The following is a 19,100-nucleotide window of genomic DNA, read 5'->3' on the forward strand; positions in this document are numbered from 1 at the left end:
ATGCATGGTTATCTTGATTTTCTTTGATGAGTGGTGTTCATGTTATTATTATGCTATGGATTAATAATATTGTTGGAGACAAACTAAGAATTTGATAGATCAAGATGATTTATTGTATCTAGTTTGTTAGCATGGATCCAAAAGAGGATCATTCATATGTTATCCTCTATATGGAGTTAGGGGATTATACTTTCTTGCATTTCATGTTGTTTTTATTCCTTCATGGTGATCCTACATTTGGCAAATTACAAGAATTCCAAATATCTATCTTCTTTATAAGATATACATTTCAAGACTTCTATTAATATTACATATGATTTTTTCAAACATTTTTTTACCAAAATGCATGGAATACATTGATTAAATACGAGCATTCTTGGATGAATCTAAACATAAAAATGTCATAAATCTGTCTAATCCTATTCCTATGAAGCCTATTGATAATGATGAATGAGATCTAGCTCCTAATGATTCCATTCTAGTGAAACCTAGATCGTAGTCTCCTCAACCCACCTTAATGTGGATGTGGTTGATAATGATAAGTAAAGAGAAATGTCACAACATAAATATCACACACCAACATAACTTAGTAACTCCACGAATGAAAATATAATTTAACATCTAAACAAAGGAGATCTAACACCAACATTAGAATGAAAAAGTTATGAATTGGGTTGACCAAAATGTACAATAGGAAAATGGAATCAATGTCAAGGGGTAGATCACTTCACCTTTTCAAAGTTGTACATTTGAAAGGATGATGTTCCAATTAGAAAGGGAAGGTCCCAAGCATTAAGTGGGTCAATGATCCTTTACTAATTATACAAAATTAAAATGTGGAGGGATAATGAGTTATGAAACACAAATTAGGGAGGATTTATGTGACCTAAAGACAAGTTAGGCAATATGTTGCTTTATATCTCAATTGATGAAACACAAAAAGCTGAAAAATACCTATAACTACTAATCCAAGACCAAAAGATTGTAACCTATATGTAAAGAAAAATTTAGCTGATTTTAGGAGGAACATAATGCTTGAGCTATTATATACCCAGAGACAAAATACTTGAGTTGTTTTGTATCTAGGAACAAAATGCTTGAGCCATTCTATACCTTAGGTTTTTGACTAAAACTTCTATCTAGAAAAAGTCTTATTAGCTCGGTTAGCTATTATTGTACATAGAAAAATAAGGAAGATGGTCAAATAAATGTGTTTTTCTTAGTTAAAACCCTATTTAGAAACCAACCCTATAATGAAATCAATAAAGAAAAGTGTGTTATCATGTAGCTAAGGCTATATTTAATAAATGAAGTATGTCATACCTTGGCAACACAAATACTTCTTTGGATATGATCAAATATATTGATGCAATAGCTTTGCCTTAATAAAATCCAAAAGGAAATTATGAAAGACAAGGCCTTATGTAGTAGATGTTGTAATTTTCTACAATGTTCGATTGAGAAAGAGAAGAAGGCTTGAATGGATGTAGATGAATATGTATCCCCTTCCTTGATAGTTCAATCTCCTTTGCTTGGCCTTTAATGAGAAAAAAACAAGCTAGATTTATTGAGTAAAACACCTTGAATACTCGAGAAGAATGTTGGATCTTGTATGCTTAGACTTGATAGCTTGAATTAATTTGAACTTGATTTACTTCCTTACACTTGATAGCTTGATTATGAATGTGAATGCTTGATAATCTTAATCATGGGTTCATTACCAAAATAAAGAGAGATAGGGTGTTATATACTTCTCACAACATTTTCAAAATTAAAGCTTAGGCATGCCAAGCACTGAACTTGATTTCCCACCAAAATCCTAACACAAAGCTCTAGTTCAATTTTGGGCTACTTTGGGTAGGAACATGACATCTCAATTGTTATGTTCATGTGTACATAACATCTTAATCATTATGGTTTTGGGTACATAACACCTCAATTGTTATGTACCTAGTAAAAAGGGTCAAAATTTTGAATGGGTGTCAAGATTATATGGTAGGTGCAAAATTATTAGATACAACTAGTTTCAAGGTTGGGACAAAACACAAAGACCACAAATAGTGATATATGATTAAATGAATTATGGGATTAGAGGAAAAATAGAGGAACACATAGAGAACTAAGAGCTTACCTTGATTTTAAACAAGATTGCGATGACAAATGGCCCATATTTGAATTTAGGCATCCCTTAAGTGTCACACGAGGTTCTCCTATAGAAAATACACTAGGGTGGACACAAAATAATCCTTAAATTGTATGTCAATTAAGATGTACAATTTAGGAAGGTACAATAATCTATAATACTTTGTAAGTTTTTTAACAGATGCTTCATCTAGTTAAAAAAGCCGAAAACTAAAATTCTAATAAATGCTCCTACAAAACTTAAATACATAATCCTTATTAGAAACACTTTTTAAATTGTTTTTAATAATTCTAATAACCCCAATAATAATATTATTAGAAAAATATACCAATCTTAGAATCGAAATAAATATATAGAAATATATGACTATACATAGATTAGGTCCAATCCCTCTAATCCATATGATATGGAAGGCACGTCCATTCATTAAATATACATAAAAATATAAAATAAAATAAAAAAGCTTCAAATTGATAAAGAATTATAATAATTTATTATTAAGTTAGCCCAAAATTGAATAAGAATTTCGAGGGGAATTTATGTGGAATGAATAAACCTTTTTAATAATATTGAGGAAGCCAATGAATATATCAAAATTCTATTAATATCCAAAGTTTTCACTTGAGGACAAATTTATGACACAGTCGTTTAGTCATCTTCCACTTGACTCCAAATTTATTCTTCGAAGACCAGCTTGCCATCATCGGCCTATAACAAACACCACACATACATAAAACCAAATACACAATTTTCAGCACCCAAGCAAAAGAATGGACACCGAAAAAGAGAGCCAACTAAATATTTAGAATCTGACATGCACTGCAAGCTCAAAACAAGCCATTTTGAATGGCAGATAGCTGCTGAAATGACATTTCTGTGCACTGAATTTTAATGACTGTAAGTGTATACAATACATACAGTAACATTGGATGAAGCGAATAATGGGATTGTTTAACAGAATTATGCGATGGTTTTGTGGATGTTTTGGTATCAAGAAGGGGAACTCTAGTGTTGAAATGGGTTCTTTCTTTTTTTGGAAGAGATTTCCGTCTCAGCCATATTTTTTGAAGTATATAGCCGGAGAAGCTCATAAGGGAACGCAGGGCGATGTGTATGGTTATTCTACACTGCCAGATAGCCGCAGAAAGATTCCTGTCAAAGAAACCAATGTAATTGTTAAAACAGAGGTATGATATCTTTGTTTGTTTGTGTTCTTCGTTGCAACCTTTTTCTCCAGCATGTAGATTAACACTTTTTAAATCTACAATTCGATGTCATTGTACTTTTGTTTTCTCTAAGCACTATAACGAGTTTAAGTTCTTCCGCTGACGAAACCTTGCCACACAATTTATTTGCAGCGGAAAACTTTGTTTTTTCCAGAAGTAAGCTACTTTAATTTAGGAATGTATGTTTTACTGTTACTGTTGGTAGGGTTGGAATGGCTTTTTTTGAGGTAAGTTTCAGTTCCTTTAGATTGGAGTGGTTCATCTTAGTTCTTGGATTGAAGAATTTCACTCCTTCAATTTCTGACCTTAGAGACTTAACAGTTGAAAATGTTGCTTTTATGGCTGGTTGTACGGCTTTAATATTTTTTCCATTTCCAGCTAATGCACTGTTAGCCCTTGATTTCGTGCTACGTGGATATTTTAAGGCGGTGTTCTTGTTGTGTTTATTGCTTGCCATATATTTTTTTCAACTGGTTAGGGTCAGGACTCACACTTAGTAGGATCCTCGAGTTCAAAGCTCAGATGCATGGAAACTCTGCAACAGCGGATACACACTTCTTAATTGTAGTGATTTGGAAATTTTACCCAATAACAGGGCTATTTTCCTTTTGATTTTCAGCCAGTGGGCAACAGGGCTAAATTTCTAACCCAACATTACTAAGCTTTTTGAGTTCAAAGTTCAGCTACGTTGAACCATCCCGTAAACCAGCAGGTTTATGCACTGGACATTATTAGTGACCTGAATTTTTTTAATGCTTCATCCACCTGTCAAATGTTCCCTATCTTAGTCTACAGAGTTACTAGACTATCAAAGTCTGGTTATTATACTGCAATGCTGTACATTGAACCCACTTGTTTACCTGGTAGCTTGATATTTTTAGCTTCCATTGATGTGTTGATGTTACATTTGTTGTGAGATTCTGAATATTCCATTTTATTTTTGTGGATCACAAACTCACACCCACTTTCGGAAACATGTAACTTGTTTATTGTTATTTTCTTCCTGTGTACATCAGGATTTCAAATCAGGAATGATTGATTATATTTTGCTGGCGTTCATTATTGCTAATAGAGTAAGTGATGATGGATTACTGATCATGTGTATTGATGCATTTTCTCTTTGATGATATTGCCAAATTATAATGGGACCAATAAGGGTGTTATTATATGCATAGATCTGTAAGATCCCGACCAAGAATCTTTGTTCCATATTTGCAATATATCAGATTTTACCGTGCAGATATTTTTGTCAAACACTTTGCATACAAGCTATAATGAAAAGCTTCTGATTTTGATTGATTAAAAGCTGTATCCGAAATTCTGGATCGTTCATTCATCATAAACTGATAACAACATTCATAGGACAGCTAAGGCATTTTGTCAAACAGTTGGCAAACATTAAAGAGTAATGGTATAGGAAATGAATAATATAACCTGTTGTTCCGGGAATCAGAATTACTCATATGCAAATGTTTATTTCTCTAACCTTTGAATGACACCAGTTACAATTGCACTAATGGATACCAAGGATGACAAACTGATTCTAGATTGAACAACACTTGGAACATTAAGGAAACCAACTAGCAAACTTAATTTGGCATTCATTAATGAGCATTGTTGATAATTAATTTGATTTTACATCCACCAATAAGGCTACAATATAACTGAAACAACCTCCGACCTCAAGGTACTGTAGCTGCAATTACTAGTAGATATTGTTGAAATGAGGATTCCAGCCAAAGTTGATAGCTCTGATGAAATTCCTTTGTTAGAATTCTGTTCCAGCTTGTATGTCTATGAAATTTGCTCTTAGTGACTTCCCAAACTGCATAAACTCACCCGAAACTGCTGTGTTCCATTTAGTGGCTGATTACAGAAATTTATGAGGGAAGCACCCAGCTTTTCATTTGCACATTATCACTAAATAATGGTGGTCACCAATTTAATACTCAAATCCCACAACAACGTCATCCAAGAGAAATAAAATGACCAGTGTAAGCTAAAATCATTTTCCACACAAATTTATAACTTGCCTGAAAATCTCCAATTAATCTCTCATTCAACAATTTTATGAACAAACTCAAACTGGAAGAAAGCAATATTTTTTTCTCACAGAATCTCTTTCAATTCTGTATCAATCTGCACAGTTGTGACTTTTGGATGAATCCACCAAGGATTGGCTAGGTGGGTTTTCGTCTATGAAATCAATATTGGCTTAGGGTTTTCGGCATGGACTGAATTGTTGAACAATAAACTAGACTCCAAAAGAGGGTTTTGCTAAATGAATAATAAAATGAGTCTCTTCAACCTCTGGAATTTTCCAGAAATTACATTTTAAATCATTTTTTGAATAAGAATCCTTTTTGCTCCATAAATGTGACTTTAGGTTCCAATTAAATAATTCACATAAGTTGATTAAGGATAACAGATTTCCACAATCCATGATATTGCATTCATGCTTTAGGGTACGATTGTGTGTGAGTTTATTAGCATCAATGTTTCAGATCATACTCAATGATCCATCATTAGGATGAGAGAGCTAAGAATGTAAAGGATCCAATTAAATAATTCATGTAAGTTGATTAAAGATAACAGATTTCCACAATCCGTGATATTGCATTCATGCTTTAGGGTACGATTGTGTGTGAGTTTATTAGCATCAACGTTTTGGATCATACTCAATGATCCATCATCATGCACAATCGTACCCTAAAGCATGAATGCAACATAAGTTGTCTCTCAATTTTTGCTTTTCGACAACTTAACATTTAGTTATTTATTACAAAAAATACAAAAGTAGCTTGAAAGTGAAATTCGAATGCACCAGCATACTCAGAAGCTCATTAAAACTTATACTTTCCAAAAGTAGAATATTCCTCCAAAAGTTTGGAATGCACCTGAAATGAGAAAACTACTCTCAGAAAGCATCATCATTGGAGTCATCGTGATCCTCTAAATAAATGCTATCAACCAAACTTCATTCTGACAAGTATGGTACTGTCAAGTAAAGTTGGAGCTCTCGAGTATATTGGAAGGCCATAAAAAGGGGATACTGTAACCCCATCTTCCCAAAGATTGCTTTCTCTCAAGCAATCTAAACCTGTATGCCAGTACTAGGATCCTAAATGAATTTGAAGAATTCTCCAACATCTTTTTCATTGCACCACTTCATACAAATAAACCCAGCAATCTATCATTCTCTATTATATTGAGAAGTGATCCACCAATCATATAAATTCTTGGATACCAAATGTTTGTATTATCATTTAAACTGAAGGTGAAAGGATGGGCATAAGGGAATAGCATCTGTATTACTGAAATCTACTTGCAAAAATAGGGAAAAAAGTGGTGGAATGATATCTGTAGAATCTAAAATTTATTCCCTTTTAATCACCAACTGAAAATTTCTCCATTCCATTCTGAAAGCACTTGCCAGCTTACCTGAAAATAATCTCTACTATGATGATGCAGTGCTATCTTGATACTCCTATGCTCTTCAACTATAGATCTCCCGGACATACTTGGTGAGACATTTTTCTCATAAGCATGCCTCTCAACATGGTTGTCTTGGAACTCCATCCATCTCAAAAAATGGGTAAAAGAATATTGGTAAATACTCATTTTTTTTCTTGTTTGACTCTATCTTCATCTTGATCCATATCTGGGCTATCTTTTGATACATCAACATCTTCAAAATATAAGCTATAACCATAGATTGTTTACCAACAGTGCTGATTTCAAATTTTCAGCACATTCAAAATTAGCATGCTCCTCGACTGATTTTGGAAGGGTAATTTGACAATCTTCTACACTCTCCTCATTATGGGAGAAGTTTATGAATTCATCTGCCTTTGGTTTATCATATTTGTGGGCTGTGGCAAATCAATTACTCAATTCCCGCTAATACCAACTTTTCTATTTTGGCCTTGCCTTCTGTGACTTCCAACTTTTCCTCTCACAACTTCACATCTTTATTCTTGCATTGGTTGTTGTGCTTCCAAGTTCCTTTGGATAAGAAGGAAATATTTTTTTCTTCTATGTTCATTCTTGCTACCATTATTCTTCCTTGCAATGGAAAAATGCTTCTTTTGTTGGCCACTAGAAAATGTTTTTGCATTTAGTTTGGGCTTTTGCACAGAAGACTCTAGCTCTGACTTGCCTAAGAGATTGTCTCGTCCTCTTTTAACCTTGAACTTCTTATGTAATTTATAAGTCCCCTTCTGCTTGGTTACTTTAATATAAGTAACTTCAAAAATCCATCAAAGAAAATTTGGTCTCTGAATTTATCAGGTAATCTATGATATTGATCAACAATTTTGGTGGCCTCTTGTTCATAGTTTTGTTTTCCTTATGTATTATTATCAAAGCTGTTAGGTCCTTCTAATATTTTCCAAGTACCTACAATAGTTCATTGATGGATTGCTGAAATAATTTGATATTGCTGCGATCACTTTCCAGAAACAATTGGAAAATGGTCTTCTCACATTTAACCCCACAGGCTGGCAAAATGCACTGCTTTAGATTCCCCTGAAAAATTCCCGTATTGGAATATTTCTGAACTTTTGCAAGTGTCATAATTTCACATCTTTGCACTGCTACTACTACCAGTGTAAGATACTAACCAGGAATATTTATTCCGAACTTGCAATATTGCTTATTTTACCTTGCAGACATTTCACAAAACACTCTGCATACGAGCTATTATGAAGAACTTCTAATTATAACTACTTAAAACAATCATATCTGAAATTCTTAATTATCTATTCATCATCAATCCATACCAACATTGATAGAATAGCTAAGGCATTTTGTCCAATAGAACAACTAGAAATTATCCACAAGCTGAAAATAACCAACGTAGAAAAAAATGCAGTATATTGCAAGATTGAGAGATTCAGGTTTTGAGTTTTAGGCTGAAATGGCTTTCTATGGCTAAATGGATATCAGGATGAAACATAGACATCACAGGGACGGTAGATCACATAACCAAGATTTGCAAAGGAAGGTTGGCAAGCTAGCAATTCTATACTATTTTTTGTCTGGAAAAACTACAGCTAGAGTGTGGGTGTAGAAGCTAGATACTTGTTTTTAGCTCAACCCCATGCCAGAAGATGAAGCTATAGACTATTAAGTATGCATCTCTTCATTTGGATGATAGTACTCATATGTGGTGGCATCTTGGAATGGTCACATTGGGTCATGATCAGATTGATTCCTATGCAAAGTTCACTAAGAGGCAGATTGATAGATTCAATAAAAAATTCTCGAAGTTCACTTTAAGGAGTTAGCATAGCTTAAGCCTTAAGCTATGGGGTTCTGTTAATACATACATAGCTGCTTTTCAGAAGCTATCAGCTTTGGTGATTGATATTTCATAATAGAGGTTGATTGTGCTATTTATGGATGGATTATTAGATCTGTTGTGAGGATCAATTAATGCACCTAACCCATCCACACTATAGGAAGCCATCGAAAAGGCAAGGGACATGGAATCCCCTACTTTCGATAGAAAAATTTGTCCAAGGGATTTTCATATAAGGATAAAGTCAAGAAACTGTTTCAGAACAATTTGCCCAAAAATGACAAATGGATGATGATGCTGGAAATGAATTGCATTAAAAAAGCTATGCTTTAGTGACAAGGAGCCTTGGGAACTGGGTCACAACTGTTTAGGAAATGATAAAGTGCATTACATTAAGGTCATCCTTGACAGTGAGGAAGAAGAGAAGGCATAATGAATTTGGGGCAGTGGACAAAGTGATTCAAATGATGAGCATTCACTTAAGGGAATGAAATGTGGAACTATTGCTACAGTGTTTAATATCCCTAGATTTAATTCCTTGAGTATGCATGGGGTCTTCTAGGGGAAGTGTATGATAGTTTTAGTAGACAATGAGGTGATCCATAATATCATACTTAGCTTTATAGCAAAGATGGGCACATAGAATGAAGAATTTGAAGGATCCAATGTTATAGTGGCAGATGCTTTTAACATGGCTTGTATAATGTCCCCTAGTAGGACTCTACTTATCAAGAAGGGGAGATTACAACTTGCACCCAATGAGTCTCAATTGAACTTTATAGTTGACAACTACATTGTTAGTGATGACTTCTATGGTGTGGACTTACGGAATATTAATGCTATATTGGGCATATGGTGGCTTCATTCACTAGGAAAGTACTCAGAACATTTAGACTATGGAGTTGGAAGTCAAAGTGGAAATAGGTATGTGCAGTGGTGCTCCCAGGATTGTGTCAACGAAGAAAGCTATAGGGCATTTTTAGACAAGGTGATGTAGCTTGGATAATGTAGTTTTTAATTTAATCCAAGGCCCCTACAAATGGCAATGATTAGTATTTTGTGGAAATTCAAACAATGTTGGATAAACACAATTTGGTCTTCAGTGAGATTCCTCCAGGGAGGCCTTTAGATATAGGGTCTGAGCATGTCATTGAGTTGGAGGAGGGATTTGAGTCCGTCATCACCACTCCCTAGAGGAAGTCTATACAATTTAACGAGACAGAAAAAGAGATCAAGGAGCTATTGGATATGGGGCACATTAGACCCAATTTGAGTCCCTTTGCTGCTTCTGTTGTCTTGGTAAAGGATGAGTTCATGAGGATGTGTATATATTACCATGCCCTGAACAAAAGACCATAAAAAATAGATATCCTTCCTAGGATTGATGAGTTGCATAGTGTAGTGTACTTGAATAGTGGTCTTCGATTGGAGTATCATGAAATTAGAGTGAGGGAACAAGACATTCATAAGACAACATCTGGTTGTCACTATGAGCGCTATAGTTTGTGGTCATGCCATTTGGATTGACCAATGTTCGTACTGCTTCCTAGTCTTGTATTATTGCACTTTTAATAAGAAATTTTTGAAGTTTCTACTAGTGTTCTTTGATTACATACTAATATACAATAATACTTGGGAAGATTATCTGAGACATATTAATGAGGATTTGGGTATCATGAAGGCACAATTCTTGTATGATAAGGCTTCCAAGTGCGAGTTCAAAATAACAAATTTTCTAGTTGGGACACGTGATCTGACCAGGGTGTTCAAGTTCATTAGGGAAAAATATAGGCAAATTTAGATTGATAACTATTGAGGACAATGACAAAACTGTGGGGTTTTATAGGTCCATATTGGAGGTTTGTTAAGGGATTTTCTTAGTTAGGTACAACTCTAACATATCTCACCAAGAAGGGGGCTTTGAGGTGGACGTGTGAGGTTTAAAGGGCATTTGACAGACTTAAAGAGTTAATGAATACTTACCCATATTGGCTTTACTGGATTTTAATTAGTCATTTATGCTGGAGTCCAATGCTTTGGGTGAGGGGACTGGAGTAGTCTTGATGCAAAATTGACAACCCATCACCTATGAGATTAATCGGCTTTGGGATACAAAGAGATTTTATTCCCTTGACGACAAGGAAATGCTTGCCATTGTGCATGCTTTGACAAAGTTTAAGCAACATTTGGTAGGCAGAAAATTTGTGGCTCAAGCATATAAATTTGACATAGAGAATGTGAAAGGGAAAAATAATATTGTTGCAGATGCTTTATCTAGAAAATCTGCTGTTTGTTGCTTGATATGGATTTCAGGCGATTGGAAGACTCATCTTCTAGTTGAGTATTTTGGAAAACACCTTTGCATGCAAAGTGATGGATGGTAAGGTTGAGGAAGACAAAAATAGGGTAATAGATGATATTATCTGCTACAAGGACATAATTTACTTGGTCCCCAAGTTAGAGTTAAAGGAGAAGATTTTGAGTGCTATTCATCTTACATCTTTAGCAAGACATATAGGACATTTTAAGACTTACAAGTATATTAGAGAGAGCTCCTCATGGAAGGGCCTAAAGAATGACGACTTGTGACATGTTTGGGATTGCATGACTTGTCAACAAAACAAGTCTAAACACACTTTTTAACCCGGTTTGCTTCAGCCATTGCCAATTCCAAAATAGAAATTGGAGTGTATCTATAGACTTCATTACTAGTCTTTGAAGGTACACAGAAGAGATTGCATTTAATAGCAATTGATCGGTTGACCAAGTTTGCACATTTCTTCGCTATTTCATCAGTGTATAAGGCACACTAGGTCGCAAAGCTATTTTATAGGGAGGTTTTCAAATTTCATGCTTTCTCAAGAAATATTGTTAGTGATAAGGATAACAGGTTTCTCAATGCTTTTTGGAAGGACCTAGTTAAGTTAGTTCGAGTCGAATTGATACCTTGTACTAGTTACCACCCTCACATGGATGGCCAAGCAAAGCTAGAACACAAATGGGCTAAGAGATATTTTGTAGCATATGAAATTGAGCTACTAGAGAATAGCTGAATCCATAATGTGTTTCATGTATTGTGCCTCAAAAAGGCACTAGGGCTGTGTATTACATCATAACCTGAGTTTCCACCCCTAGGTGAGGAGGGCAGTTTGGTTCTGATTCTTGATGAGTTTTTGGAAGTTAGAGAGAGGAGATTGAGGACTAGAGTGATCAAGGAGTATCTTATCAGATGGGGAGACTTACCCATGGAGTATGCCCCACTTGGGAGGGTGAAAAAATTCTTCAGCATCCAAGTTTGCAATTTCTTGAGTGCAAACAATTTTGAGAAGGGAGAATCATAATGTCATCTTTAAAGAAATAATTGAGAGAAAATAATAAGCCTATTAATTCCTGTAGGCTAATGTGATGTCCCCTTCTAGCTAGAGACATCACTTTAGCTGGTGATTAGCCTATCAAAGACCCTCGTAGGCTAATAAGATTGGATAGAGGGTCACCTTGGTGTGGAGATCCTCCAAGGACTAGAGCAGAGTACTCTTCTAGGTTGCCAGAGTTTGTTTATGATGAGTTTTCCTTTGAGTTTGGCTTGGTCAGGCTATTTTTAGCAGTTTTGGAGTTATAAAGATAGACCCCTGCTATTTTTAGAAAAGGGGTATGGTCATATGCAGTTCTATCATGTTAGCTCCCAGTCCAAACGACATTCAAAAATGTTGAGTAATAATGGAGATATTAATGTTTATTTAGTTAAAATTAACATTATTGGTTTTGAGCCTATATTGTTAAGTTATAATATATAACTTAAGTGAGGGTCATGATATCATAAAAGGGGCAATTGTTTCAATTAATTGTGGGTCCAAGCTTATGGAAAAATTAAAAGGGGTTTTCTAAGTTTTAATGCAATAACATTTTTTATGTTATTATTATATCTTTTATCCCACATTGAGCGTGGAGACTCATTCTGGAGTTGAGGAGTCCTTATAAACAAACCTTGTCTTCCTTCAAGAGCAGGTTATGAGAATTGCTTAAAAACTTTGCCTTGTGAAATTTCTTGAAGTTGTGGCAACAAGGGTTTCTACAAGTTTGAGAAGAATTCAGACTGTGGAGAACGTAGTATCTTCAGAGTTGATGCAATTTGAGGGTGTGAAATATCACTTGAATTTTGCCTGTGAGTTGACTTCATTCTGGAGTCAATATTGTGTTTTAGTAGGGAAAAAGTGGAGGAATCTGTTTACAGGTTGGAAGGGGTTATAACAGCAGCTACAGTGCTGTGAACAGTACAGCGCTACAGTGAATTAAAAATCAGAGATTTAATATTGTGGTTTTTGATAGGCGTTGCCCAAGGAGGAAGCAACCAGCAGCGTGGTTGCATATTGGAGACAAAAATCAGGTTTTTTTCAACTATTAATGATAATGTTTTTAATGTATTCTTCCAGCAATAAGTATTGTACATACATTAGGAGCCATCTGAATAAATGAATTTGATTAGCATTATAACCAGATTTGAGTTATAATTTTAGGTAAGATTAGTTTTCAATATTTGTATTTTCTTTTCATCAACTCAAAAACCCAAAAATAGCTTAAAACATTAAAAAACAAACCAAAAACAATCATTACACCCAGGGAAACAAACAGTGATCAGCGTAGAGCCTATTTGGGGTTCTTACATTGGTATCAGAGCCTCATTCCTGCCATCTTGAGGGTTTGGGGAGTCATATGCAGCCACTGGAAATTGGACCACACAGGTACCATACTCGTAGGAGAGCTCTGATTGAAAGAGAACAGTTACAGGAAACAGGAAATATGGAAGAGAGGCATGATGGTAGTCCACCTAGAAACAGGAGGAATAATGATGATCAGGATACCAGAGAATTCTACTGTGCTATGGTTACAGGGCAGCAGCAGATGGCACAGGCATTACAGGCACTCACTACTATGGTAGAAAGGATGAACCCACCTGTTAGACAAAATGGGGAGCTGGGAGAACAGGGAGATAACAGGAGTGCTACAGGTAATCAGAGACCACAACGGACCCATTCCAGAACAGCTGATAGGCCTACACGCCCTACATTTGTTCCGGAGGAGCCAGAAGAAGCTCCGGTAGAGGAGGCGACAGGAGACCCCATGTTCGCAGATGCACTCATGGCTGCAAATGATGAATGGGAATTATTAGCTCCGCAGGTTTGGGAGAGGATGACCTTTGAACGCTTTGTAAATCAGAGGAGAGAGCATTACAGGTCACTCAGACAAGATAGGAGGCCTAGAGGTCAAAATAGTGAGCTGAAGAGGGCTACAGGCAAGCTTACTATGCCTACATTTGATGGGAGTGGTAAGATGACAGCTCAAGCTTGGATTCATAAGCTTGACACATTTTTGGCACTAAGGCCAATGACAGAGATTGAAGCTATCAAATATGCCACCTTGCATTTGGAGGGAATAGCACATGATTGGTGGTACCATGGAATGGAAACACTTCAGCGTAACCAAGTGACAGAATACCAGGACTTCGTGGATAGGTTGGTTGAAAGATTTGACAAGAAAGATCCAGAGATTTACTTCCGGGACTTAGCACAGCTGAAACAAACAGGCAACTTGGAGTATTTCATTGGTGAATTTCAGCGGTTGGCAGTCATGGTGCCAAACATTTCAGAGCATAGATTGATAGTTCTTTTCATTGAGGGCCTATCCGAACCACTGAGAGGTTGGATAAAGGCATTTGATCCTATTTCTTTACAGGAAGCGATGAGAAAGGCAAGAAGTATGGAACATGCAGTCCCAACAAACAAATTTCAGTCCAAAGGAGCATCTTCTAGTAAGGATAACAAACCATTTTATAAAAAACCAGAGAGGACTGATTTTAAAATTGATTCTAAAGATAAAACTCCAGCACCTTTTGACAGGGAAACATTAAACGATTTGAGGAAGAAAAAATTATGTTTCTACTGTAAGGGACCCTATGATGCAAACCATGATTGTCCTCTTAGGCCAAAGGGAAAAGCTAACAGAGTTATGTGGGCATACTATGAGGAATCAGAATCAGATAATTCAGATTAGCAGTCTGATATAGAGGAAATAGATGGTGAAAAAGAGGAAGACAAGGCTGAAAACTTGTCTAAAATGGAGTCCAAGGATGGGGAAGGAGATGGGCAACTTAGGGAAGCTCGTCTCACTAGTATTAAGCAAGAAGGGTCATTCCGGATGAGAGGAGTACTTGCTGGACAGCGAGTCATAACCTTGGTTGATACAGGTGCCACTCATAATTTCATTGATGCTAGGATGGTGGAGAAACATGGCATACAAACAGAGGAGTTTGGGGGAATTAGAGTGAGGGTAGCGGATGGCTATGTCTTCAAATGTGATCGTAGGATCACTGGACTCCCATTGAAAGTTAATAATTATGACTTTAAGGCAGATTTTTATGTTGTACCTATGGGAGATACAGATATAGTTCTTGGGATGAGTTGGTTGCACGATATTGGTGAGTTCACTCTTAACCTCAAGGAGATGGAGATGAGGTTTAAAGTGAATGGGAAGACACATATTCTTAAGGCAATCAGGGACAGTGATCTCAAGATGGTCTCTTTTCGTAGAATGGCTAGATTGATTCGACATGATCAGGTAGAGTGGGCAGCAGAGTGCATGTTGATGCCATCACAGGAGGGACAGCATAAGATTGAATATCCTCCTGATATTCAGGAGCTTAGAGTTAAACACTCCAAGGTGTTCAGTGACATTCCACCAGGTAGACCACCAGACAGAGGTATTGAGCACATCATTGAGTTAGAGGAGGGGGCTAAGCCCATCATGATTACACCTTACAGGCATCCAAAGAGGTTGAAGGATGAAATTGAGAAAACCATAAAGGAGTTACTTGCTATGGGCCACATTAGACCAAGTAAGTCTCCTTTTGCTTCTTCAGTGGTGTTAGTAAAGAAGAAGGATGGGACATTGAGGATGTGCATTGATTACAGAGTGCTTAATAGGAAGACGATTAAAAACAGATACCCCATTCCCAGGATCGATGATTTGATAGATGAGCTTCATGGAGCTTGCTTCTTCTCAAAGATAGATTTGAGATCAGGTTATCACCAGATCAGAGTTAGAGAGCAGGATATCGAGAAGACAGCCTTTAGATGTCATTGTGGCCATTTTGAGTTTGTAGTTATGCCATTTGGGCTAACTAACGCACCTACTACTTTTCAGGCAACAATGAATAGGGTTTACCATCCTTAGTTGAGGAGATTTGTACTTGTCTTCTTCGATGATATCTTGGTATATAGTAGATCTTGGGAGGAGCACTTGGTTCACCTGGACACGGTGCTGAGTATATTGGACAGAGAATCCTTGTATGCAAAGGAGTCGAAGTGTGATTTGGGCATGACAGAGTTGTTGTACTTGGGTCACATCATCAGTGCAGAGGGCGTGTGCATGGATCCTGAAAAGATTCGTGCCATTGTGGAGTGGCCTTCACCAGTGAACCTTACACAGTTGAGGGGCTTTCTAGGACTATGTGGTTTCTACAGAAGGTTTGTGGATGGATATTCCAGGCATGCGGCACCCTTGACAGATTTGATGAGAAAGGGAGCTTTCTTGTGGACTCTTGAAGCACAGGAGTGTTTTGAGAAATTTAAGGGGTTGATGACTTCTTGTCCAGTGTTAGCATTACCAGATTTCAGCAAACCTTTTGAGCTACATTGTGATGCTTCCGGAGAGGGCATTGGAGCGGTGCTTATGCAGGAGAAGCACCCTATTGCTTATGAGAGCAGGAAATTGAGAGGGCCAGAGCGGAGCTTCAGCAAATATGATAAGGAGATGTTAGCCATTATGCATGCTTTGGCCAAATTCAGGCAATATTTGGTAGGTAGCAAATTTTGTATCAAAACCGACCATAATAGCCTAAGACACTTTTTGGGGCAGCGAGATCTCAATGATAGGCAGCAAAAGTGGGTGAGCAAGTTACAGTCCTATGACTTTGACATTACATATTTTAAGGGGACACAGAATGTAGTTGCTGATGCCTTATCACGCAGGCCCCATTTGAGCTTACTGACAGACATATCGGAGGATTGGAGACACTTGATCCTTGCAGAGTATGCAAAGGACACTTGGGCAGCTGGATTCATAGATGGGACTATTTAGGACAGCAGATACACCCTTGTGAGTGAGCTCATCATTTACAAACGACGAATATTTTTGGTCCCAGGATCAGTAGTGAGGAGGGTGGTTTTGAAATCTTTTCATGATTCACCTATGGCAGGACATCCTGGTTTCTACAAGACATACCGACAGATTAGAGAGCGATTTACATGGAAAGGGCTCAAAGCAGAGGTATTTCAATATGTTAGAGAGTGTCCCACTTGCCAGCAGAATAAGCAAGAACACTCCTATCCAGCCGGTTTACTTCAGCCACTTTCGATTTCTGATAGGAAGTGGGAGTGTTTGTCTATGGACTTCATCACAGGACTGCCTAGAGCCCAAGGCAGAGACTGCATATGTGTGGTTGTGGATCGCCTTACGAAGTTTGCACACTTCTTTCCGATCACTGCTACATACACTGCTACACAGGTGGCAGAGTTATTCTTCAAAGAGATATTCAGATTACATGGCTTACCTCGGAGCATTGTAAGTGACAGAGACAGCAGGTTTATGAGTCACTTTTGGCAGGAGCTATTCAGGTTGTGTGCGACAGAGCTCACTCCGAGTACTAGCTACCACCCTCAGACAGATGGTCAAACAGAGATAGTAAACAAATGGGTGGAGGGATATCTCAGAAATTATATAGCAGGGCAACAGAGGGCATGGGTAAAGTGGATTTATCTTTGTGAGTATTGCTACAATACCACTTATCACATGTCTATTCAGATGTCACCCTTTACGGCCCTGTATGGGTATGAGGCACCCAATTTTATGGATCTGCTTTTGAGTGACAGTAGAGTGCCCAGTGCAGGTGATTTGTTACAGGAGAGTCAAGACCTTGTTAAGACTCTCAAGGATAATCTAACTAAGGCACAAAATCAGCAACAGCAGTATGCAGATCAGAAGAGGACTGAGCGGACTTTTGAGGTTGGAGACATGGTGTATCTTATGTTGCAGCCTTACCGTCAATCCACTCTCAAGAAGAGTGGTGCCGAGAAACTCAAGCCACGATACTATGGTCCATTTAGGATTATCAGGAAAGTGGGAGAGGTGGCTTATGAGTTAGACTTGCCGGTGGAGAGCAAGGTGCACAATGTTTTTCATGTGTCACGCCTCAAAAAGGCGCTAGGGCATCATATTGTGCCTTCTACAGTACTACCACCCTTGGATGATGAGGGAAAACTTGTTTTGATACCGGAGGCTATCATTGATTTTAGAGAGAGGAACTTGAGGAAACGTACCATCCGAGAATATTTGGTGAAGTGGAAGGATTTGCCGGTAGAGGATGCTACTTGGGAGAGCGAGGAGATTTTACAGCATCCAGAGTTGAGATTGCTCGAGGACAAGCAATTTCAAGGAGGGCGGACTGTGATGTCCCCTTCTAGCTAGAGACATCACTTTAGCTGGTGATTAGCTTATCAGAGACCCTCGTAGGCTAATAAGATTGGATAGAGGGTCACCTTGGTGTGGAGATCCTCCAAGGACCAGAGCAGAGTACTCTTCTGGGTTGCCAGAGTTTGTTTATGATGAGTTTTCCTTTGAGTTTGGCTTGGTCAGGCTATTTTTAGCAGTTTTGGAGTTATAAAGATAGACCCCTGCTATTTTTAGAAAAGGGGTATGGTCATATGCAGTTCTATCATGTTAGCTCCCAGTCCAAACGACATTCAAAAATGTTGAGTAATAATGGAGATATTAATGTTTATTTAGTTAAAATTAACATTATTGGTTTTGAGCCTATATTGTTAAGTTATAATATATAACTTAAGTGAGGGTCATGATATCATAAAAGGGGCAATTGTTTCAATTAATTGTGGGTCCAAGCTTATGGAAAAATTAAAAGGGGTTTTCTAAGTTTTAATGTAATAACATTTTTTATGTTATTATTATATCTTTTATCCCACATTGAGCGTGGAGACTCATTCTGGAGTTGAGGAGTCCTTATAAACAAACCTTGTCTTCCTTCAAGAGCAGGTTATGAGAATTGCTTAAAAACTTTGCCTTGTGAAATTTCTTGAAGTTGTGGCAACAAGGGTTTCTACAAGTTTGAGAAGAATTCAGACTGCGGAGAACGTAGTATCTTCAGAGTTGATGCAATTTGAGGGTGTGAAATATCACTTGAATTTTGCCTGTGAGTTGACTTCATTCTGGAGTCAATATTGTGTTTCAGTAGGGAAAAAGTGGATGAATCTGTTTACAGGTTGGAAAGGGTTATAACAGCAGCTACAGTGCTGTGAACAGTACAACGCTACAGTGAATTAAAAATCAGAGATTTAATATTGCGGTTTTTGATAGGCGTTGC

At 37.2% G+C, this 19,100-nt stretch overlaps 1 protein-coding gene across 1 annotated transcript in view; it reads left to right on the top strand.

Annotated features, from left to right (window-relative positions):
* Nucleotides 1–2,881: 2,881 nt before the first annotated feature.
* LOC149554935 (serine/threonine-protein kinase GRIK1-like) overlaps nt 2,882–19,100 on the top strand; it is a 46,646-nt gene continuing 30,427 nt past the window's right edge. The window contains exon 1 of the mRNA XM_089828946.1: nt 2,882–3,330. Within this exon, the coding sequence (XP_089685072.1) occupies nt 3,073–3,330 (258 nt within the window). The 5' untranslated portion in view covers nt 2,882–3,072. The remainder of the gene's footprint in view (nt 3,331–19,100) is intronic.

This window comes from Cupressus sempervirens, chromosome 5 (genome assembly GCF_028749045.1).
Source record: "Cupressus sempervirens isolate cs-2001-9-10 chromosome 5, ASM2874904v1, whole genome shotgun sequence".
NCBI classification, from domain to species: domain Eukaryota; kingdom Viridiplantae; phylum Streptophyta; class Pinopsida; order Cupressales; family Cupressaceae; genus Cupressus; species Cupressus sempervirens.